This window comes from Cygnus olor, chromosome 9 (genome assembly GCF_009769625.2).
Source record: "Cygnus olor isolate bCygOlo1 chromosome 9, bCygOlo1.pri.v2, whole genome shotgun sequence".
Taxonomy (NCBI): domain Eukaryota; kingdom Metazoa; phylum Chordata; class Aves; order Anseriformes; family Anatidae; genus Cygnus; species Cygnus olor.
This window is the reverse complement of record NC_049177.1, coordinates 14977817-15002857: the sequence shown is the minus strand read 5'-3', so window position 1 is coordinate 15002857 and position 25041 is coordinate 14977817. Positions and strand designations below refer to the sequence as shown.

The following is a 25041-nucleotide window of genomic DNA, read 5'->3' as shown; positions in this document are numbered from 1 at the left end:
TTTCTCTTGCTGCCCAGTGTCTGCCAGGCTGAGTCCGCCGTGAGGCGTGCTGATCCTGTTGGACGGTGCTTGGGGAAAGCACCAGGGGGCCGCTTGTGATCCACAAGCGAACCTGCTGCTGTCTCCTCCATAACGTCTCTCCTGCTCCTCAGCCTCCCTTCCCTAATTTTGCTGTAAACAGTTGCTACGTGTCACTTGTTAGTGTTTGTAGTGTTAGCATGGCTTGCACAGGAGCCTCACAAATGCAGTGCTTGCTCCCAGCTCCACCAGCCCAGCTTCCTCTGGCAGGGGCAATGGCCCAGAGCTCTAAGGGATGGTTGATATTTGCGGTGCTCATTCTTTTCTCTTCTCAAGACACCTCTATTTCCATCTTTCCTGTCACTCTGTGTGGATGGACACACCTCTGGCATTGTTTTCATGCAAATCGTATATTCCCACAGCAGTTATTTTTTAGGGTTGAATTATCTTGGAGCTCTCTAGGAAGCCTGGTGTTAGGCGGGAATATCCTATCATATTTACCTCCCATTGTGATGGTGCCTTGGAAGAAATATAGCGGGTCTACAAATGAAAGTAGAGGTTTTCAGGTTCTCTAGAGCTCGTCACACTGTTCTTGTTGTGCTTTGTGAAAGCCAAGTTTGTTTTCACTCAAAATGCTAGATTATTGCCTCTGACTTCAATGGAGACGGGACCAAGGGTTGTAGGGAAGGGGGGGCAGAATTGGTTTCCTCCTGCAGATGTGCAAGCTCAGGCACCTTGTTCTTCCTGCTTGCAGAACGCTGTGATGACTGGGGCGTGGACACCATGAAACAGATCCAGATTTATGATGGGGAACCTGCCAAGATCAAATGCCCACTTTTTGAGACCTTCTTGAAGTATAACTACAGTACAGCCCATTCTGCTGGCTTAACCCTGATCTGGTACAGGATCGGGCAGGACCGGGATCTGGAGGAGCCCATTAACTTCCGTCTCCCGGATAATCGCATCAGTAAGGAGAAAGACACCCTTTGGTTCTGGCCTGCTCTTCTCAATGACACAGGGAATTATACGTGCATGCTCAGGTAGGTTGTGTGGTATGGCTTCTGTAATCAAAGGACCTTCATGGAAGCAGGAAAACAATGCTGTTAACATCATATCTTTCTGTAGGGAGAAGAGCATTTACATAAGCATTAATGGGAAAAGAATGTTACAATTATAAGACCACTCAGCACTGAGCCAATTTACATCGTAATAGTGCTTGGAGCCTTGCAAACATTAATGAACATGACCCTCCTTGCTAACTGCAAGTGTCCCTGAAAATATTATTGCTGAGCCCATGGCAAAACCTACAGGCGCTCACCATTAAGAAGTGATCTGTATGTCTAGAGTAAAAATAGCTTCAGATGCAGGGGTGATGTTTTGACTGCATGCTAATTTGGCAAAGATTCGTGAGTTTCAGACTTCTAGGAAATTAAGTGTCTCTAAGTGTGGTACAAAATGAGCATAGCATCTGCTATGCACTGAGCACAAGAGCTCTTTCTGATCTTCCTCGTGTTGTCTCTTGCTCATAGTGTCTTTGGCCCCATTATCTGCTTTACCAGCAGGAGAGTGGATGTTGCTTGTTAATCGTGTTTATGGCCTTTTCTGAGCTGGTGCAGCCATCTCTGATGGCGCTTCCTTTCACAAATGTAAATGAGTCAACTAAGGCTGTATATACCACATCAGAGCTACGATGCTCATTATTGCATGTGATTCCTATTTCATTCCCCTGATACAGAAGTAAGCCACTCTCGTTTAATCAACACTATCCTCCTCTGTCCTTAGAAATACAACCTACTGTAGCAAAGTTGCCTTTCCCTTGGAGGTTGTTCCAAAAGACCAAGACTCTTGTGTGAGCCATTCAATAAAACCCACTGAGCAGATGTTCTACCTGGAGCATGCTAATGAGAAGATCATATGTCCAGATATTGATGGGTTTTACCCTGCTAGTGTGACACCAACTGTCAAGTGGTACCAGGTAAGAAGCACTTTTTGTCTTTACCTGGGCAGTGGTGGGATGCAGTATTGTATCTGAAAAGGAATGTGTGGCATGAGAATCATGGAGCTGTGTTTCAATCTGCCCAGCAATTAAAGTGTTAAGATGAATAAAGCTACAATAAAAGCTTTGCTTCCATTGAGTTTGAGAGTAAAACTGTCCTTGGATAAGAGAACTAACACTGATTATTTTGGCTAGTGTGCTTAAGTGGAGAGGGCTCAAGTAAGGGGTTTGTATGCTTGACCTATAAGGCAAGCAAATCGCTATCCCTGTGAAGAAAACACTTTTCCATTTTTAGTTAAACAAACAACAAAAAAAGAAATCTCTTAAGCAAAGGAAAATAACCCCCTTTCCAAATCCCATGAGATCAGGGAATGAAGCCGTACAACAGGGCTCTGCAAGGACCATGGATGCCCTGTTTGCCATAATTTGGCAAACTTCTTTTCTGAAGATGGAGACATTCCTACCGCACTCTGCTCTGATAATTAGGCTGTTTCCGGCTATTCTCAGGCACTTGCCTACACAACTACTGCTTAATTTTATTAGATTTTGACCTCCAGTGCTTTTTTCTAGATGGATGCCTTTAGTCAAGAGAGAATAAGAAATTCTCAGGGGGTGCACAACCAGAGGGTATGGGACTGAATTCTCTGGCAGCTTTGTAAAGCACTTTCAGATTTCAAGGTAGAAGGTGCTGTATGAGCAAATTTAATAGTAAAAAAAAAAGTTGGCAACAAATATCTGCTATTGAAAAGAAAAAAATAAAAAGTTAAAGAATATCAAACTCGAAACCCTTCAGGAAGAACTTAGGTTTGTAGCCAAGAGGAACAGTTTCACTCTTGTAGTTGAAATGCTTTACTTGTACTGTTCATTGAAATTCACATCTCAACCATCAATTAGCAGAATGAAACAAAAAGGCCCATGGAAGTCATTTTTTAGGTAGCAAGTCATCCTATGCCTAATAAAAACCATTAAGAATGGTATATGACCCCTGTCTTAAGCTGCCCCATTAGGATATATCTGATTTGGAAATGTACCATTCAGAAATAATCTCTTAGAAAATGTGCATATCTTTGAGTTTTATGACAATCAAGATGTCATCTGCATAACCCCTTCCTGAAAAGGGATCTCTAGCTTGGTAGTTGGCCAAGGTTTCCTGCCTTCTCTGACAGAAAGAGAAGAGTTACTAAGGTTTCTGTACTATATATTCTCATTTGCCGGTTGCCAATGCAGGGGCCTCATCCTCAGCTGATGTCAGTCAGGGTAGCGTGATTAGTCCCAAAAGAGCTAGAGATGCTGACATCAACTGGGACATGTCCTTTAGTGTGAGTATCAATTCGTGAGTACATCATCATTTTCTTGTCTCTTCCTGCTTTCTCTCTTCACTCTGCTGAGGTGTTCACCTTGATTGCAAATGCACTTCTAGATCAGAGCTAGATTTGTCTTTGAAATCCTCTATATTTTGAGGTGGGATAAAACCATTAGGGCCATCTGTTTCATCACCTCATTTTCAAGGTGAATGTACTAGTTTGTGTTCCAGGGTTCATGGCATTTAGGTCTGACCTGTATTATATCAGTAGTCCCAAAACAAATATTCTTAGTGGGATATAAACCAGTATCTCCTTGAATCCCAAAGCACAAATGTTGTTTTCTGCTTGACTCTAGACCTGCAAGTTGGTGGATGGCTTCAACAACCGATACCCCCAAGGGCCGAAGCTTGTCATTAGCATTGTCCGCAGTGCGTATGAAGGGAATTACACTTGCATTGTGACGTTCAAGGACCATGGAAGAACGTATAATCTCACCAGAACTGTAATGATGAAGGTGGTGGGTAAGAATGACTTTTAGAAGTGTAAGCTGCAGGTGGATAACACCAGAAGCGGTGAAAGTGGCTAGAAAAGCCTGTCACTGGATTTGTTTGTGGTTGTGTTCAGTCGGCATTACCCAACTGACCTATTTTTGCTCGCTGGGCCCAGCCTCCTGTGACTGTCCAGGGCATGTCACGCTGGATGTCCTACCTACCATCATGTCCCATGCCCTGAAAAACAGAGGGACAGAGGGTGGCCGGGCTTAGGCTGGTGAGGTACAGCCCATGAGATGGTCAGGGGTACCCTCTGCTGGCGTGTGAGTGCATTGCCCTGGCACTGTTGCTCATTTTTGTCTCCAGTGCCCTCTGTTCATCATTATTCGATGTCCCAAAATAGCTAACTTGCCCCAGTCTTCTTGCAACCTCAAAGCCTTGTGTGCTGAGGTTGAGCGCCAGTCAGTCAGACGTGATTCCAGCTACCCAGCCTAGTGCTTGGACAAGTCTGTGCCAGGGTCAAGGGCTCAGCCTGCCTGCAAGTGAATTGTCGATGGAGCTTAACAACCTCGTGAACAGTAGAGCACGTGCTGAGTTCCATGACAACTACTGCTTTAAGAGCAGAATTGAATGCTTAGGACAAGAAATTGTTTATTTTTTAGGAGCAGAAATAAAAAGAATTTCTGGGATAGGTTGTAATTTATGTGAGATGCTGAGTATTCAGAGGAGCATGGGCTCTTCTGATTTGAGAAGTCCAAACCTTGTATCTAGACTTACTTGAACTTTGAAGGAGCCTCAAAATCTGGGTCCCTTTGGGAACTAGGATTAGATCTTTTTGTGCAAAACTCTGCAGCAGGATGGTGTTATCATCAAATTTGTGATCTGCACCAGAGCAGGAGGGCTTCACAAGCAAGGCTGCAAGGACCACACTTCTCACAAAGCTTCTGATGGGGGCCTATCTGTTCTCTCCCACAGGATCTCCGAACAAGGCCTTGCCACCACAATTCACATCCCCAAATGAGAAAGTCATCTACGAACTGGAAGCAGGTAAATTGCAATGCCTGCAGGGATGGGAAGGCATGGCCAGCTGGGCACAGAGGCTCTCCTCTTCAGCTGCTTTCCCAGTGCTTCCCCTCGCCAAGCACTCAAGCTGCCACAAGCTGTCTGGCAGATGGTGTGGGATGCCAGTTCTCCATGACTGAATAGGAGAGCACAGCTTTAAAGTTTTTGTGCACACATTTTATTTTTTTTAAATAATCAGGCATGGAGATAGAGGACTCCAGCAAACTGGTGCAGCTGCAGAAGCAGATGAAATGGAGGACCCTCAGTTGCATAGAGAAATTCCTGTAGGACTTTCTATCAGCCCTGTCCCTGGCTATGGTTTGCTCCAACCCTCCTTTATTCAGCACATAGTGGTTTCAGCCTTCTGGCCACTTCTTTGCTCATCTCTTCTCCCTTTTGGCTGGTTACTTCCTAATTAATGACAGCTCTCTGTTTGCTGGCCTTACAGCATTGTGTAATGGGGTATTACACCACTTCCCCCACCCCATCTGTTTAGACTGACAGCTCTTTGGAGCAATTCCCTACACTGAATGGATCATGTCCTGTTACACTGCTGTAATAAATGCCATGCCGATGATGATGATTAGCAGTGGAGTCTTCACTTCAAAGCAGTGCTTCTTGGCTGAGAAGATCAGACTTTTCCCACTGTCTCTCTGAGACAAAGCCATGTATGGGCTGATCACAACGATATTCAGGCTCCCAGGCCTGATCTTGGGGGGAAGTGAAGTGTCTGAACAAGTGTTTCCACACCAAAATGCTTCTCTTCAAGGTCTCTGGCCCCTGTGCAGGGGGGGACGATTAGCACTGCTAAGCTTTCCAAGAAGTGGTTGGCGTGGAGCACCTCTCATTGGGTGGATCACTTGATGCAGTCAAGAAGTTCCTGAAGTATTTAGGAAAGCAGAATAACTTTTCCTGTTTGTCTGTCACAAGTCAATGTGTCCAGGATTCTCAACAGTTAGAAGTCTGAAGGGGTGTGCTGGCCTCAATGCCTCCTCAAAGGGAGGCAGAGCTCAAGTTGGTAGGGTCACTGGGAAGCTCAGAAGTCACTGTGGTGCTGTTCCTGCTTTGCAATACTTCAACTTCACTGTGGTCCTTTCTTCCCAGGAGATGAGCTTGTTCTGTCCTGTGAGGTTTTCTTCACCTTTCTGAAGGACTCCCGGACTGAGGTGTGGTGGACCATAGATGGGAAAAACACAGATGACATCATGGACCCCAAGATAAAAGTCACACAAAGGTAACACTCAGTAACGTAAGCCTTGGTTTGTGTCTAACCCCCTCCTGCGTCCCACAGAGGAGTGTGGGTGCAGGTGTGTGACACTACCATACCCCTGCTAGAGCTGCCTTTGTCTACTGGTTCACATCACTTATTCAGGTCCTGGTAGCAGTACAAACAGCTGATGGTACTGTCGGATTTCTAAAACAGGGGCAGACACAATTCTGTTTAGAGGAGTACTCTGTAATAGCACAAACGATAATGTTTCAAGAGACAGATGCTGAAAACAAATATATAGTATTATGCATAGTATTGATTAGGGGGAATAGAGAGAAATGCAATTATGTGAAAAACCCAAATGAGCTTCAGAAACCCATTTGTTGGGTGCTGAATTAGATATGGAAGGCAATCACTGCCTGATCAGCTTGCAAACCTATGCAGGAAAAAAAAGCAAAGGGAAAAACTGTTATCAGGTTAAAAAAGATCAGCTAAAGGAATAGCTGCAGCTGCATTAAAATCTGAAGTATTTTTCAATTTATAAATATCAGTTTAGGTGCCTTTCAAATAAGTTACGTCAGGAAAGGAGTATTTGTCAGTAAGAACTCACTGCAGTTTCATGTGTGTAATACTCTAGTTTCTCTCTTGCAGTGAAATTATTGGACGTTTTGAAGACAAAACTATCATAAGGACTCTAACAGTTGCAAAAGCCACACCAGAAGACTTGAAACGAAACTACACTTGCTATGCCAGAAATGCCAGAGGGGAGACCTATAGCCAGGCCATAGTGCGCATGAAAGGTAAAGTACTTGCAGAGTATAATTGTGAAATGAGGTGTGCTCAGGCTGGGTTGTTGGTCCAGCCTTGAACCTTACCTTGCAAAACAGTAGGGGAACAAATAATTTGCTCAGGCCTTTTTTCCCCAACACACGCTACTCTTTATGCATAAAAGTATTGTTGCTGCTCATGGTGCATTTCTTCTTAGAGGTGGGGAGCAAAGTCTACATGTCGCTCCTATGCCATGGTCAAGTGTCTGGGGGGAAAAGGGAGGGGCAGAACTGTTTGCATCCCATCTGTGTACCTCAAATGATGCAGACCCAAGGGGACAGGCTGTTTGAAATGATTTTAGATTACTTTGTTGTGTGAGGGCTTTGTCTGATGCAACAGCTAGCTGTTGACAACCTGCAGAAGGCAAGCTGCACTCTGTGATATTGCACAGGGATTGAGGTGTTCTGAGCATGATGCTCTGAGGTTTTATTTCTTACTGTGATGATGCTCCAGTCTAGATACAACCATCTCTGCGTGACTGGTATGGATTGATCCAGCTCTGCTTAAGCTTTGTTCAGAGTGTTTTTTTCCTACATCTCTTTCGTCAAAGGCATTTTTCCTGTTTCACAGACCCATCTCTGAGTAATAAGAACCATGCCTTCATCACAGGTATATGAAGTTTCCTGAGTAAGGCGGATATTTGTATCCTTATCAACCTCATCTAGAGATTCAACACCTGCTTGCTGTGGATCAGACCTCCCCTTTCCCATGAGAGATGCTACTCTGCCTTGTGTAGATCATGCTAAATACCACCTTCCTCCCACTCTTCCCTGTTAGCATGGAAAGGCTCACAGACGTGTTTACTCAGGGTTCTTTCTCTTCCTTCTTAGTCCTTGTCCTCTTTGAGACAGACCTTTTCTGAACCATTAGGAGGGAACAGTAGTCCCAACACAGAACTGAAAGACTGAAGCAGTCTGCTAGTGCATTCACCCTACATCCCTAATTCTTCTGGGATGAGGATATTGGTACATATAGCAGAAATGATTCTAGAGCCTTCCAATTCTTTTTCTATACAGCAGTGCCTAAATGCTGTTTCTAGTGGACTGATCTGCACTATCTTCTCTCTTCCTCTTCCATATGCTTCTCCTGCTCCTGCAGCAGTTGAGTGGGTTTGTTCTGAGCAGACCTTGTTACTCACCACACCTCCTTTCTTCTTTGTTCCATAGCAAATTGCGAGGACCAGCTGTGACCATTGTTGGCAGAACAATCTTAAGCTAAGCTCACTGCAGACCATCCACCCCACTGTACATAGGAATGCTGCCAAGCAGGCTAGAACCTAACCCCTCACCACTTGCCTTCCAGTTTCTAGCAAGTTGCTATATATTTTGGCTCCAGCTATTTCATTACATTAGGTTATATATGTTTCCTGATTTTTCTGGATGCTTTCCCTCTCATCTTCATGCACTTCTGCTCATCACCTGATGAAACTTGTTAAATTCCTTGTGTTTTCTTGTTGGTAATTAAGTTTCTAATAAAACTTAATCGATCTTGGAATGTGGTGATGTTTGTACTCACTGCTGTTCTTCTATCATCCAGTTTGTCAGTGTGCATGTGAGCTGCCACCTGAAACACCATATAAACCTGAGTTGCCCAGGGATACAGTTTTATTTTATGCCCTTAATACAAAGAAGCAGCAGTGGCATGACAGATGCTGTATGAGTTGGGGGTGGGCAGGGAGGGCTGTGATCTTGTGGCTTGATGCCCACAGGTTGTCCTGTTTGTTTGCAAATGTTTAATCTTTTTTGGTGTGAACTCTGATTCTCCTTTTCTGATTGGAAACAATCATTTGTGGCTAGTTATATCCTTGCTATCAGTCAGGGACAAGACACAAGAACTGTGTACGTGTGATGGGGAGGGAAAGTGATGGCCACTGCCTTTATTTTGCTGCAGATAAGCTTTAGCTGGCTCTCCTAGAAGTAAGTGCAGTTCTGTTGCCCTTAGAAGTTGCATATCCTCATGCTCAGAGGATCATGTGCATGAGCTGTATGAGCTGTCTTTGGACTGTACAGGTGATGTCCATGTACAGGTCATTCTACCATCCAGCTGCTCCCAGGGTTGTGCTCAGAGGCAGAAGCCCAGCCTGTGCTTTGACTTGCCCTGCTAGCCCAACCAGACCTGGTAACCCAGAGTGGAGACACCTGGGTGGCCAGCCACCACGTGTCCTGCCAGAAAAGCCTTGGCTTGGCCGTATTCCTCTGAAGGGCCAGTGTTTTGGCTACATGTGATACAAGCTTGTCCCTACTTAGCTGAGGGCCCAGCCTGCTTGGTAAATCAGACCTGCTCTTTTGTTTCGAACCCAGTTATAGCACCGAAGTACACCGTGGAGCTGGCCTGTGGACTGGGAGCAACCATCCTGCTCGTTGTTGTGCTGATCGTTGTCTATCACGTCTACTGGCTGGAAATGGTCCTCTTCTATCGGGCTCATTTTGGAACAGATGAAACAGTTCTAGGTAAGAAGTTAAGGGCTTACAAAATAAGTAATTTCCTGATTTTTCTGGTGACCCTTACGTAGGGATTCATGAATCGGGAGCAAATTGCTTTAAAATGTAGGAAGGTATCCAAAAGGATGAGATAATTAAACACCTGAAGTACAGGGTCTGGAAATCACTCATCTGTCTTCAGTTTTTCCACAGCTTCCTTGTGCTACCAGGAATCCATCTTAAGAGACTCTGAGTTGAGATTCCTTCCCCTGTAGGATGAGCAGGGTATTTGAGGATCCACTGCTTGCTGTGTGAACCTGCCAAGGGGGTGCTGTGGCTCTCGGAGCATAGGCAGGGTGCAAGCCTGCCTGGTGGGATGCCCATATAAGTAGACAGCAACGGGAGGAAGCAGTGTCAGAGGTGAAAGAAGACAAGGATGCTGGACAGAATGGGGTAGTCAGATTGCTGCAGTCTGGTGCCTACAGCAACCCAATGGTGTCTGGATGCCTACGTGCTCAGGGTGAGCAGTCAAAGGCAGCACTGCTGCCTCATAGCTATGGAAATTGATGTGTACCTGCAGTACCTCGGCTCAAAGTGAGCCTTTGCATTTACTTTTCCTCTGAAGCAAGTCAAAGGCTCAGCGTGCACAGTATCACAAGTGTCTCTTCTGCTGTTTGTTTCTCTCTGCATTCCCAACGCTTAGATGGGAAGGAGTATGATGTGTATGTGTCCTATGCACGCAACGCGGAGGAGGAGGAATTTGTGCTGCTGACGCTGCGGGGAGTCTTGGAGAACGAGTTTGGGTACAAGCTGTGTATCTTCGACAGAGACAGCCTCCCTGGGGGAAGTGAGTATTTCACAGGGGGCTGTGCTCCATGCACATCCTCTCTTTCTTATTGGTCTTTGAGGTACTGAAAATTGATAGGAATTGGTCTTTCCATACTAACTTCTATATTTTTTCCCCATCTCCGAGAACAATCTCTTGTTGGTATCTTCTAATGTTTTTGCTTCACATTACAACATCAGGTGCTCCAAGCCACCAGAAAGGCTTCTGTGTGAAAGTGGTGTATGTTGATTGTTTCAGTTGCTCTCTCCAGAAGTGATGTGCAGGAGCTGTCAGTCTATCAACATGAAGGAACCAGTCCACTGACCTTCACAGAAAACCTCTGAGTTGCCTTAAGAAAGGGGGAACAAAGTCAAGGCTAGAAAGAAAAGAGAGGGGAATGTGATCCTGGGCCAGACTGGTAGCTCACATAGGGTGTTGGTGAGTGCCTGTAAAAACCAGGAGTGTCCGCTTCAGGGGAACAGCTTTAGGTCCCTGCTTCAGTGGGGAGCACTGTTCCAGCATCAGTGAGAAGATAATGTGCCCTCCCAGGAGGCCTCCCACTCACCCTCGTTAATTAGAAAGTCTGTGTCTAACAGCGTAAAATTAGTTGCTATGGTTAAGAATACTTTTGCATGTAGTAACACTCATCTCTTCATTAAGATAGTGTTTTGTTTTGTTGTCTCAAGCTAAATCATGCACCAAGGTTTTAGACAGTGTATGCTAAAGGGATACAGGAGTCACCAGGAATGGAAGTTTGTGAAGCTCTCCAGATAAACATACCGTTAAAACCCCCCAGAGCAAGGGATTGGATGTATGAGCCCTGATGCCTACTAAGATTTCAAAGACTGAGCTATTGCCAGTGCAGAACCTTTGAATTCATGGGCCTTGGGTTTGGACCCCAATGGTCAGAACCTGTGCAGACCGAGTCTGTTAGAGCCTCTTCTGAAAAGGGCAGGGTGGATTGGCAGAGTCCTAGCCCAGCTGTGAGACAGGGAGCAGAAGCAGTTTGAGGTCCTTTCTTCTTTCTCCTAGATCACTGCCAGGGCACAGCACCTCTAAGTTTGAGGGCAGTTAAGTACAGGTGCCTCAAGGGGGAAGTGAGGCAGCTGTAATCCTGAGGGTGCTCACTCTAGAGAGCACCTGGATGAGGTGGCAGGTCACCCCCCAGGCTCTCGATGCTTGTTCCAGGCTCAGAGCAGGTTTGCAAGCTCTCACACCCAAGGCTGGTTAATCTGGCACTGACAGAGCTTATTCTACCTCTCTGCTATGTAAGATTGCTGTATGCCAGAAGTGTATTCACCAGCTGCACAAAGAAACTGTTTAGTTTGCAAGTCTTCTGCGAGTGTTGCAAATGTTGCCTGTTAGCTGTGCTGTCTGTAGCCCTGCTGCCCTCAGCATTGCCCACCAAACTGTGCTCCTTGCTGCTGGCTGCTCACAGCAGAGGCCTGGGGAGCAGCAGTTCTGGCATGACAAAACCCCAGAGCAGGGCTGCTGAAGGGGGGATTGCAAGAAGGACACTTTACCTTGTACTGTAAATGATCAATAGTTGAGTAAATGCTGGACGCTACTTGACGTGAAAGGCTTGCCAGATCATTAGGAAGGCAGAATGGACAGATGCTAGTCTGGTGCTTCTTCCCTTGTGCACAGACATGGGATTGCGAAAGGGAGAGACGCTGTACCGGGCAGCCTGATGGTTTCTCTGGGTTTTGCAGATCCACTGCTGGCTAAGCAGACAGACTTATTCCCACTAGTTGTTCCTCAAGACATCCACATCCTTTCTGTTCCACTCTGCCACTTCTTTCCATCCTTTCCCTTTGGACAGTCTCGTTTTCCTCCCAGCACAGCTCTTCTGGGCCCCCTTGCCTTCACCATCACCCAGAGGGTGCTGCTGGCCTCAATTCAGTGAGCTCCACGAACCAGCACTCCCCAGCTCGGCAGTGGTGGCTTGTCCTTGCTCTGTTTGCAACACTGCTGGGGCTTCCCTGTTGCTTCTGAGCTGGGATTTGACTAATCTTCTTGAAGAAGCACGGCAGGCCAGGAAATAGCTTTTGGCAGCTGGTGTCATGCCTCTGGAGTGTACATCTGTGTCATAGGTAGAGTTATGTTGTCCTTGATGGAGAAACAGTGGGAGATGGATTATCCTGTGAGTTTGCTGACAGGAATTAATCAAATGTGCTTGACAGCTAAATGAAGTTGCCTGTCAGTATTGTTTTATTCTCCGTTGTATTTTCTGACCAGTCAAGAGCATTCCCTTGTCAATGAAGTGTGGGAGATCCTGCAGCAGAGAGTGTGAGCACCGGAATTCACACTTGCAAAGGATTTTTACATTAATTACAGAAAGGTGTCTAAGGACAATTTACCTGCAGGTTTTAGAAAATCAGAGAGGATACAGTTACCAAGACATGCTCTGAGGCTGTCTTTTTTTTTGGACACTTCATTAAAACTTCATTAAAAGTCCTCTGAATGTTTTATTTGTCACTCTTAGAAACACTCAAATCTGGTCTCATCAATGACAACAGCAGGAACAGCTGGATGAGTATCACTAGTTGGGATGACAATATTGCCAAAGTAAAGTAACCCTTGAGGCTGCTCAGGGTGAGTGTAGGTACTTATTGTATGTATTTGGTGTGGGAAACTGAGGCGAGAGGAGCCAAAGGGATTACCCCATTACCCTGAGTCATTCTGGACATCTTCCTAATAAGTGCAGGCATGCTGGCTTCCTGGTGCCTGTTCAGGTCGTCTTTTACTTGAGGTCCCGTGTTGTCCATCTGGTGATTCTCCTGCTTTCCTCCAGAGAGCCTCTTTTCCCACTGTCCCTAGAACAAAGCTAAATCTGACCCTCCAGAGCAGCTCTCATGCCAGATGGCATCCTTGTAGCATCAGGTGCTGCCAGAACAGCACCTTCCAGATGTAGCTACATCAGGCACTTCCTCTGTAGAACATGGAGGAGAAGAAACACATCTGCAGGCAGCCTGGGGCTGGGAATAGATGTCCCTCTGTGGGCAGGGGGTGCCAGACATAGGGTAGGAGGGACCTACCTGAAATCCCTTGTAGGACTGGGAAACACCAGCATAATCTCTGGAGAGAGCCTCTGAGGGATTTTATTGTCCTCTTCAAGAGAGATCTGCTAGCATGATTCCAGGTCAGCAGTGTGTTCTCAGCTGTCACTAACCACCTTGATGTTTCTTTCTCCCAGTTGTCACAGATGAAACCCTGAGCTTCATCCAGAAAAGCCAACGCCTGCTTGTTGTCCTGAGCCCCAACTACGTCTCACAGGGGACACAGGCCCTGCTGGAGCTCAAGGCTGGCCTAGAGAATATGGCCTCCAAGGGCAACATCAAAGTCATTCTAGTGCAGTACAAAGCCATCAAGAAGAGCACAGTGAAGGAGCTGAAGCAGGCCAAGGCAGCCTTGACTATCATTAAATGGAAAGGCGAGAAATCCAAGTTCCCAAAGGTCAGGTTCTGGAAGCAGCTGCAGGTGGAAATGCCAGTAAAAAAAATTGCTACAAGTTCAAGCTTTCATGGGAAAGACCCCTCATATGTTTGACACCATCAAAAAAGCAAACAAAAAACAACACAACACAAAAAAAGTTAGGCTGGGGAGTGGGAAGGAGCTTAGGTTTTGCCATGAAAGGCCTCTGTCCTGGGCATTTCAGAAGATGGTTATGCTTCTCTGCAGCTTTTTTACTGCCCTGGCAGCAGAAAGACCAGACTGCATACACCACCTCTCTGCAAATGGCACACCTTTGTGTGCAATCCCTGCACAATCCCTGGTCTCAGTCTGAATTTGGGCTCGTGGGGTGCAGTTAGCACCTTGTGGTAGCATGGCATTTTTACAGGCCAGTACTCTTCCACCCTGTTCCTCTTGGGCATTCCTTAACTTCTAGTGCAGGGCTGCTTTGCTCCTTCCTGGTTGTTGGTCCCCACAGCAGAGCATGGGGCGCAACTTAACTGGTGTCTCCAAAATAGAGCCTTTCATGTCTTTCATGTGTGTCCCTGCCCTCTAGTCCTGATTGTGGTAGGACCACAGATTTCTGCTTTGGTGGGGAAAGCATAAACTCTTAAGGCTCCTCATGTTTTTTCCCCTGCATTTTTACAGGAGCAGATGCATTCAGGTAGTTTGGCAATGTGAAATTGCTGATACAGAAGCAATTTTTTTTGGTAAAAGCTCTGCTAGGTGCTTTTTGTATTGTAGCATTTCTACTAACAAGTGGTCCATCTCTAGGACACTGCAGTCTTCCAAGTATCCTAAATCCTTCAGGGCTGTAATGCTCATAATCCAGGGACAATCTCTCATTAGCACAGGCCATGGAGCATGTCTGAGAGATGCTTCTTTGTAGCGTAAACTCAGGGACTTTACAAGCACTGCAAGGAACCCTGATATACTGCTGAACCTGCCTGCTGTCTTTGAGCTGCTGGCTGGGGGAAAGCATTGTGTAGGGTGCTGCTGAGGACTCTGGGATGATACTGGATATATGCCCAACTCCCCAGGGAGCCCTGCAAACTTATTTGAGCTTACTGAAGGCTCTGTCCAGCTGGCTAAGACTTGGCGTGCCCTGCCCAGGTGTGAACAGCGTCGCTGTTCATCATTTGGGGCTGAGGTTTAAACTAGCCTTGGTTTTACAGAACCTCCACCTGTCTTGTTTCCAAACCAGAGTTGCAGAACAGAGCATGTATCTCAGTTTCTGCAACCTTTGCACAAAATGGAAACCACTGAGTACCAGTCCTTGCTTCAACAGAAGGCAGCAGGCATGGGAAAAGACATGGTGAGTTAACCCCCAGCCGACAGGCCTTTCAAAGCAAGGATGGGGGTGTCCCCTCCCTTGTAGGACAGACCAAAGCACAGTGGGACCCTGGCATTGACTGGTACTGTTGTTTGCAACATATTCACATAATACTACAAGCTCCAGGGGTGCCTGCACTCCTGTAGCTCCCCATGCAAGGGCCTTCCCACTTAATTGTGGAATTCAGCACTACGCAGACTATGTGCATGCTTATCTTTTGTAGCTAATGGTTACTCCTGAGTCACCTCTGACTCATGCTTTCACTCTGCTGGTGTCCAGCAGGTGAAGCGTAGCCATTGTGAATGGCATTAAAAAGCACTATGATGTGGAGTCTATGCACTATTCACTCAGTGAGGTTTGAGGGTGTCCTGGTGAGCAGCCCAGCCTCAATGGTGTGGGTCTGAGTCCTGACATCAGCAAAGCGCCCTGCTTGTAGCATCTTGTGATTAATAAGTATGCTGGGGCAGTTGGCAGCCCCAGCCACCCATGTCATTAGGGAAGGTACTGTACAAACGTGGAACACGTAGCAATTTCTTCTTTCTCACCTCCCTCTCCATCCCTTACCTACTCTTCTCCTCCACCCCCAAATAAGCTTTGCTTTAAGCAAGTGAAAAATTGCAGTCAGCCTCACTACAAGTTGTGGAGCTCCTCGTCTGCTCAGAGTGCATCAAACCTTTGCTGTCAGTGAGCCTTTTCCTGTGGCTGTCTGTGGAGGGGCAGAGCTGCTTCCCACACTCCAGAAAGTTTCATTTGGATGAAGTATCACCCAGGGCCATGCTAAGCTTTGAGAAGCCATTGCAACAGCATTATTTTGCCCAGCTTCCCCTTTGCTTCAGTGATTTCAGCATCCTTGTAATCAGCTGCCACATCTCCAGGCAGAGGGAAGGCCCTAAGGCCAAAGCAGGACTGCGTTAGATTCCAGTTTGATTGTTAAAAAATTAACTCAAAGATACGCATAAATTGAATTAACATCCCAGACCTCACCACATCACACCACGCTTTTGGCTGAGGTACCAAGAGATCTGCTGATGTTTCAGAAGGTCTGATTATTTTAGGAAATAAAATCCACTTCATTTATTATGATGATTTTGTTCAGTTTTCCAAATAAGCAATGGGCTGGGTCTTTTGCTGGCATTCATAGTAGTGGCTTTCGGTGCCACTGCAACCCCAGAAAAGGATTACTGAGAGACGTCAGCGGAGCACCCACCAGGCAGAAGGTGCAGTGGTGGGAAGGGGGCCTGAGGAGCGCTGGTTCTGGTGCTGCTCCCCCAGGAGCATCACCGTGGGCTTCACTAGGAGCTGTCAGGCCAGGGATAGACCCCAGTCCCTGTTGTAATGCTGATCTGAAAACTCCCCTCAGGTACACCCAACCATTCCATCCAGTGCCACCTGTGGCTTCCATGTGAGGCTTCTGTCGCAGCCTCTGTCCAGTTTCAGTTGATTCATTTGCTTGCATCTCCCTGCTGTGACCTAACATTTATCAATATGCAGCTCATACAAAGTTCCTCATTGTTATTTCATGAGGGAACAGCATGGCATGAATTGGAAAGAATATTTATCTCCCCATGCCATTTGATGTCTTACAGCTGTTCCAGAGTTTTCCCTTCTCTTTCCTGTATGTTTTTGCCTTTGTGTTATTTGGTCTGTGAAGTGTCAGTATTATTTTATTTTGCTTTTCAATAAAACATTTTCACTTTTGCATTTCAGTCCTTGTGCATTTCTCATGAGTATCATTCCCTGCCCCCATCACGTCTGCAAATGGGTGTGAAAGAAGGATGACTGTGTGTAGTCCCAGCATCAACACCATTTGGGGATGCTGCCTTAGAGGGGGGATTTTCCTGGCTGTTTCATGAGGTACCTGTACAGATCCTTAGGCATTATCACTGCTGCAAAGGCAGAAACGTGGAGACGTACAGCATTCAAATATCACCCAGCAATCAACATGCACACACAGAAAGCCTCTGAACCAAAGAACAATCACAAGATAGGAAAATGGGAAGAAAACATCATCCCTTTGCTTGAGGGACTAAGCCATGAGCCAGAGTTTTGAAAATCTGCCCTGAGTACTGAAATCAAACTGAGTCTTAGGCTTCTTTGCCCATCACCATCCAGGTAGTTGGCTAGAAAAGGTGGTGAGCATTTTTTTTATTTTTATTTTTTTGTTATCCAATCGATTTTTTAGCTTTTTCCCTTGACCGCATGCTACCAGGTAAGTTCAGAAAGAGCCCTGAACTTTCAGACCACCAGCAAAACAAATATTTGTAAAGATCTAAGGATTTGGGGTCTATGGGGTGTGGTGTCTGTGACCCCACAGCTTTTATTGGGCTGGGACAAATTTGTGGGACTTGAAATTCTCTTTTACATCTTGGGGGTGTGCAGACACAATCCCACAGGAATATGCAAAGTCCTTCATAACTGTGTAGTAAAGATGGAAGTTTTTTAGTGAGAGCAGATAGCCAAGAGTATTGGATTTCCAGCTCTGTTGTTACCCGGAGCCCTGCAGCGTTGTTCCTACCTGTCCTGTGCTGTGCTGAAGGTGGCACTGGCAGGAACCGCCCTGCCTGCATGCTGTGAAACGGCCACCTGATGGTTTTTGTGAGCTGGGATTACACTGTAATCTGAACATCCCAAACTGCCCTGGTCAGCCACATATAAAGGCATCCTATTCTCAGGAATAAAATATATCTTTAGGGATTTGAACCTCTATGCTGCTAGAAAACATTGAGTCTGAAAATGCTGCAAATCTTAAATTGGTAAAAAGGAAAACTTCACTGTCAGCTCAATCAAAACATTTCATTTCAGCAGTTTTGGAGTCATTCACATTAATTGAACCTGTTCTTTATGAGCGGGCGGGTAGAAGAGGTGACCTCTGCAGGCTGCTCCTGCCTACATCCCTCTGTGATTCCGTGATTCTGGTTTCAAAAAGAAAGACCTTTCAAGCCAGCAAAGGCACTTTTTCTTTCAGAAGATGCTGAAGCTTGGCTGATTTCAAAATAGATCTCAATCAGTTATAGAAAGGTTTGAATGAAGCCTGGACTCAGTAAATTGGGAGATTGCTGCCAATTCTTTGTGCCTTTGAAATACGGTGTTTAGAGTGCTTCACGTCTTTCAGTTACAGTTCTGACAGAACTGACTTTATCATCTACTTCTGGTTTCAATGAATCAGTGTTTTCCTGTACTTGTGTGTGTGGAGGGGGAAAATCCCTCAAACCTTTTACACAAGAAAATAATAATCCAAATAGTTTGATTCAAATTCCAGTGTTATATTAAAGAACCAAACAGTGCCCTACTTTCTCCAGAAGGATATTAATTTTTCAATCATTTTTCATAGCCCAAGTCTTTGGTCCCCACATAATCTAGGGACAATGTGTTTTAGAGCTAGTCACGTCTTTGAAAAAGTATTTCTTTGTATAGTGTTAAAATAAGATGCATTAAGGTGTAATGCAGTGCACCTTCAGCTGTGAGGTAAGGAAGCAGATGGCCAAGGGCTGCAAGAATAAAGGCATTGCCACCGCATGGAAGGAGCGGTATTTTTATGTGTATAAATCTCAGCTCGCAGAAGGGAGCTGGGTGCTGCTGAGATTCCTCTGCCTGCCTTTGCCTAGCTCCTCTGCTGCTTTAGCAGCAGTAGCAGTACCAGCTCTCCTCCCTGCCGCATCTCTTCCCGAGGTGCTCTCACCCTGCCCTGCTCGAGCACCGCCTTGTCCTCAGGTGCCCCCATCTCAGGCCCCCACATGCAGTAAGTGGGTGGCCTTTCCACCTGTTATCTTCTAAAGTTTCACCGTTCTGTTAATCAGACGGAGTTAATTTGCTAAGTGCCACAGCCCTATTAATTCCCATCCTTTCCACCGCTCACCCATTAGCCATGACACCTTCAATATGCTCACCGCATCCCAAGCCATAGATAGAAGCCCAAGGACATCCTTTGGGTTTGCTGCTTTTCAATGTTCATAATTAAAGAGATGCTGCCCTTGCCTGGCACCCTTCCAGCCAAGCATCTTGCTGAGCTTTACGTACTGCAACCAGCCCTAAGAAATGTTTTGGAGGACAGTATTTTCACACACACCCCCATCACACTTGGGGAACTAATGCAGATGTTTAAAGCTGGCATTTTCCTCTTTCTAAATTTGGAGGCTTCTGTTTCTGGATGAGCAGCATGAGAGGGAGGTGGATCTCCACCTCGGCAGCATGAGCTGTGGCACAATGGGGCAATTGCTTCTCTTTGATGCAAAGGGCTGCCTGAGTTGTGGACAGGTGGTCCCCAACCAAGGCCTGTCTTTTAGCAAGCTCCTGCCCTTCCCTGGCAGCAGTGGTGCCATGCGGTGCTGAAGTTGGAGTATGGTCCTGGCTTATCCTGCTGTTCCTGGCCTCTCATTTACCACTTCAGCCTTCTCAAAAGCTAACTGCAAAGCAAAAATGCTGATACTGCTCCTGCAGTCCCGGCTGGCGGGAGTGTGGGCAAGTGGAAATTCACTGGGTTTGTGCCAGGCTCCCCTCAGTGGGAAGGGGAGGGGGTGTCTGTGCAGGTTTGCCATCAAACAGCTTCCTTTGGCTTTTCTCTCCCCACTCCCCTACCCCTGTGCACCCCAATTCCTCGCCCTTGTGCTCTTAGATACCACTGAAGCAGTGTTTGACTTCATTCAGAGAAGCCGCAGGATGATCGTGGTCCTGAGTCCCGATTACCTGACAGAGAAGAGCATCAGCCTCCTGGAGTTCAAGCTCGGCATCATGTGCCAGAATGCCATCGCCACCAAGCTCATCGTGGTGGAGTACAGGCCACTGCAGTGCACCCACCCCAGCATCCTCCAGCTGAAAGAGTCTGTCTCCTTTGTCACCTGGAAGGGGGAGAAGTCCAAGCGCTCGGGCTCCCACTTCTGGAAGGCCCTGCGGCTCGCCCTGCCCCTGCGGAGCCTGAGCGCTGGCTCCGGCTGGAACGAGAGCTGCTCCTCACAGTCCGACATCAGCCCGGACCCCGTCCAGAGGAGAAGGAGCCGGTTGAAAGGCCGGCCTGAGCCACTGGGTGCCACGGTCACAGGCCTTGCGCCCCGGGGGACGGCCGCGGCCTCCACGCCGAAGGCCAAGCACCGAGCCAAGCACTTCTTGGCCTGCCGGTGCTGCGGGACCTACTGTGACGGCGGCAGCAGACTGAAGCGCAAGCACCGGGCGGTGGCAGAGCCCTGGTGGGAGACCCAGATCTGCAAGCCTGGGGTACAGGGGGGGCAGGGCAGCAGTCGCCCCGAGCCCCCGCCCGCACAGGCTCCTGCTCTCGCCCTCTGCCAGTACAGCGACCTGTCGAACAACAATGACTTCTACGTCCTCTAGCCAAGGGACAGAGCTCGGTGGCACCACAGGTGGTGGGCCCATGGCAGAAATTCACTGTATCAGACGTTTTTGCAGTATTGCAGGCTGACTTGGTGTCTTTCTGCTTCGCCTCACTCACCGCCAGGCACAGGGGACTGCAGCAGCATCCTGGGTGTCTCGCTGCTGCCGATCTGAGCCAGGGACCTGCGACAACGCACAGAGCAGCGGCTGGGTGCTGCCTGTGTTGCTGGGTCCTGCTTAATTCACACGGCAAACATGAGCTGAACACGCCTGAGCATCTCCCCGGTGTTTCTTTTCCCCAGCTGTGGTCTTGTTGGCTGCAGGGCTGCTGCTGGGAGGGCAGGGCCCGCCGGTGGGATGGGAGGGATGCAAGGGTACAGGGATGCAGGGATGGACACAGAAACAGTGCACCTGGTGGGAACGTCTGGGAAAGGTGGAGGCTTGCAAAATAAGAATAAAACTTTGCAAATTGAGTTCATCAGGAGCTCCAGCTGCGCAGGAGTGCACCATGCAGCATGGTGCTTTATCCACTGTGGTTTAAAAGAACTTGGTCAAAACCTTTAAGTTCCTTCTCTCTAAATAAAACAGAGTTCTTTAACTTGCTGTTGTTAAGTGTACAGTCTTGGGAACAGGTAAATGCTGGAGTCTTGCTCACCAGACAGTGCCTGGGAGGTGATTTCCCTACTCTGGTTGAGGCCCCCCCTGATCCCAGTGCCTCCAGTCTGCTCCTGGGCTCGGTCCCCTTCTGGCTTCCCCAGTGATGAATTTGTTCTGTCAGCTGCATGGCCAGCTTCTGGTTGCTGCCTCTCCAGTTTGTTCTATTTTTTTTCCTACCTTGGAAATATGAGCTGAGCCCTCAGGGTACAGTGTCTGTGGCTCCCAGGACAGACCCTTATTTGACATCCTCAGCTGCAGCCCTTGTAAAATTGCTGGAGCAATTCACTTAGAGCCACGTTTCACCCGTGTTGACAGTGCTGAAGCCCAGGTATAATTCACACATCGCTTTCCTTCCTTCAGCCGCGCCTCTTCCCCAGCAGTGCCTCGACTTTTTCTGCCCTTTCTCACTGAGATCAAGCAAAGCTGATGGCTCTCCCATTACAAGTTTCTGTGAGCTGAATCCTAACAGCTCTGCTGCAGCAGACTGAGCAAATGGAAACCAAAAACCTGGTGCTGAGTCAATCTACATAAAATAAGAAAAAAAACAAAAACACCAAACCCTACCAGCTCAGAAATTCAGACTCCCGCACACGCTCCAGACATGGATTTCTCTGTAAGTTCAGGCAGATGCATTTTAAAAGGCTCAGAAGTTTTGTCCATACACAGCCGTTCTGGGTGATCTAATAGGAGGAGGGGGAATGAGATATTTGGAAGGTGAGCTGATAAGTTGCAGAATGCTTTGTGAGAAGTTATCAAAATCACATTAATTGGTTAAATGTTTCTGGTTGTCCACAACTAGATTGTCAGTGAGTCTGGTAGGGCTGAACACAGAAGCTACAAGATACAAATAATTTGCAATCAGTCAACCTCCAGAGCCAGCACGTTTGTTATTTGTTGGCATTTACACAGCTTTTACTTACAAACCTTGCTCTTATTTCACCATGTTGCTGTCTCAGTCGACTACAGCAATCCAAAACTGCAGGAAACAACAGCTGGAGCTTGTAACAGTTTTCCAACTGGCCTACTCCAGTCTTTTTGGGCTAAATGTCATCCCTTCATGAAAGAAAAAAACACAAACTGGAATGACCATTGCTACTCCTGTTGCTTCAACAGAGCTAGCTTAATTTTATTACCTTTATACTGCCCACCGAAGTGACCCAGGGCATTGGTTGCTCTCATAACAAATGCTGAGAGATGCCAGACTCCAGGGTGTGCAGAACTATGGGCCTTTGCCTCTGAGGCCAGGCTCACAGAACCCAAAAGCACGCCGTGCTGGATGGATTGTCTCTGCAAGGATACAGGGATGAAACCCCAGAACCCATTTCAGTTGTATTTGTTTCTCTTCCCAAGCATGTAGTTTAGAAATATCCCCAGGCACCCAAACAAGGTCCTGATTTAGGATCAGAATAGACTTTTCACATGGTTTGAGTTCTGCTCTGTGAAAATCAGTTAAATCTCATCATATACCATCTGACGCTGACTGGTGCAGATGGACTGTAGTTACCACTCTCCTCATTGGTACACATGTATTTGTCAACTGCATAAAAAATGTAATTGTCTCTGAAGTTACCAGTCAGCACAACACTGTTATCCCCTTCACCCTTCCCAGTCCTTTTAAGAGATGACTAGAATTAGTACATATGGTGGATTTCCACTATATTCTAATTTAAAAACAAAACATTTATTTAATATTCTTATAACCTGGCATATCCTACCTATGGCATGCAGTGTTACAAGGCTACTAGGTCATAACATGCAGAGCCCATTGTACAATATTTCGGCTGTTACCTAGATGTTTTCAATCTGTGGAAGGCTGGTGTCGTCATGAAGACACGGAACAGAGCTGGCAAGGAAGCTCAGGAACTTAGTCCCTCTGAATATCAATCTATCTACACTTCAGTGACTGCAAAGCTTGGGCACTAACGAGGTCTCTCCCTGGCAATTTCCACTGGACATGCCAATATTGGGCTGCTCCTCACATCTACAATCCGGATATCAACAACAAGTCTATTCTCGTCTGTTAGAGAGCTGCTGAGCTCGGGGCATCTGATCTAAGCATATTTATAGCAGATATTATCCCAAATGATAAGACTGTGAAGGAACTAACACATTCCAGAAACAGGGGAAAAAATACCTCAGATCCTTAATTCTTGCTGCACATAAATACATGCTTCTCCTATTGTTGATCCACCACACAGCTCTGTGAAGGGTGATGCCACTGCTGGGACAGGGTCTGCCCAGTGTGACATCTCAAGCACAAGGTACATCCCAGAGCCACCTCAAGCAGGTGGGGGGATGTCATTGAGGGGGGGCACCCATAGGTCCAAGCTGTACCCAGGGGTGTAGGTGTTCCCTGCTCACCACCCAGGCACTCGGCCTCATCTGGCACCCAGGATCGATGAGAAACCACGGTAATGCATGAGTTACAAACGCTTCCAGGAGCAGGGAGACATGCTACTGGGTGAGCCTGTAGTTGCCTACCCTTATATGTAAGAAGGAGACAAAGCTTGACACTTGATCTCATGGGTGTTCGTGCTACCTACCATTACTGACCATGCTGTGGAGAGGCTGCAGCTCTAAAAAGACAGTGCACACTCGGACACCTTCTGTAAAGGTGTTAGCGAGACACATAAATGTTGCAGAATGCTTTGTAGAAGAAGATGACTTTAATTCTCCATAACATCAGGCACAGTGATGGTCAGACACAGGGGAAGAATCGTTTACACTGGCACACCTGTAATCAGTCTAACAATTTGTACTTCACTAAAATATGTCTGCCACAAGTTCATTTGATTGCCATCAAAGGGTTTTCCAACTCATCAACAGTTTGTTCAAGTGAATCATCAGCCGCCTTCTTAAAATCATGACTGATTTTTGTGTTGCCTGTTTTTTGCTTCCAAACAAGGTTCTTGTTATACTTTCCTCTGCTGCAGCAAAGAGACTTCTCAGGGATTTTTCTGTCTATTAGGGTATTTGCACATTGTTGATAAATCATCTGCCAGTCTATTGCTCATGAGAGGTTTCTTCTCAATTTTTCCTGTTTTTCTTCCTTTCCTTTGCCATTTAATTTTTCAGTGTCATTTTCAGAACATGGGTGACAGAGAGGGGGCTCCTCTTGCCTTGTCTGTGCAAGGAGATGTTTCCCTGTTATTCACTGCTTCCTGCTGACTCCTTCCTTTGTGCCACCACAGCTCAGTGGGAAACCAGACTGCATCGCTCGTCCACTCCAACACCTTTCCCAAGGAGGTGTTATGGCTGAGGTGCCCCCCAGCACTCTGCCGGCATGGTCTCAGATGAATTTTTTGTTATGCTGCACTGTATCTGCCTGGGGCCAGTTCATCAGGCAATCCAGATCACGTCGCATGCTTGGTGAAGCGGGAAATAGTGATGACAGGCAATCTTTGTGCCATCTGCCACAATTATTAGCAACTGATGTTTTATTTATCTCCAAATCAGCCATGAAGACACTGACTTCCATTAGAAACATGTTCGATGACAAGTTTTCATCTTTTGAGATCTGCTGGTTAAAGGATGAAGAACCACAAGCCTGCCATTAATGCACACAGGGTTGCTTACGAAAGACTGCCATGTCTATGTACCTACAGTTACCAGCCAAGCTGGAAATACCATTGATTGGAAAAGGTCATTTGGGAATATCTAATCCCATAAAGCCATGTTCATTGGCTACTAATTAGTTATGCTGACACCGTGAAATTCCATACGTAGGCAACTCCACACTTACCTTCCCAGTACTGAGATCCTGTCTGGGAATGAAGCTGCAATTACTCCTACAGATTCACAAAGTATTTGAGTTTCCTATTCATAGAAAATTCCATTGTTCTGGTTGTTTTTCCTCTCCTGTTATCAAAACAGAGCACAAATAGCAGAAGACATTTTTGTTTACCATGAAGAAAATGTTTTCTTAGCAATCTGCATCCATAGTGAGAGGAAAGCATTTAATTCCCAATTTAACTTTATTTTTTTTTAACACAAACATTTAAAATGTGCTATACCAAGAGTGTCAAAAACATGTTGGCATTTCATTTCTGTTTTGTGTACAGTATGTTTTGTTGAAACTAGTCCCTTTGAAACACTTCAACTTAAACAAAAACAGCATTTTC

The 25041-nt window shown here is 46.5% G+C and overlaps 1 protein-coding gene across 15 annotated transcripts in view; it reads left to right on the top strand.

The window, feature by feature from the left end:
* LOC121074575 (interleukin 1 receptor accessory protein) overlaps positions 1-20861 on the top strand; it is a 45756-nt gene extending 24895 nt beyond the window's left edge. For 8 of the 15 annotated variants that reach the window (XM_040566859.1, XM_040566867.1, XM_040566866.1 and 5 more), the window contains 9 exons: positions 773-1058; positions 1801-1993; positions 3674-3839; positions 4785-4856; positions 5976-6105; positions 6733-6881; positions 9210-9359; positions 10033-10176; positions 19554-20861. In XM_040566859.1, coding sequence (XP_040422793.1) covers positions 773-1058; positions 1801-1993; positions 3674-3839; positions 4785-4856; positions 5976-6105; positions 6733-6881; positions 9210-9359; positions 10033-10176; positions 19554-20263 — 2000 coding nt within the window. In that variant the 3' untranslated portion in view covers positions 20264-20861. Of the gene's footprint in view, positions 1-772; positions 1059-1800; positions 1994-3673; positions 3840-4784; positions 4857-5975; positions 6106-6732; positions 6882-8075; positions 8400-9209; positions 9360-10032; positions 10177-13351; positions 13793-19553 lie in introns of those variants that run through there. The other 7 variants (XM_040566873.1, XM_040566869.1, XM_040566872.1 and 4 more) reach the window with 2 other exon arrangements.
* Positions 20862-25041: the final 4180 nt, after the last annotated feature.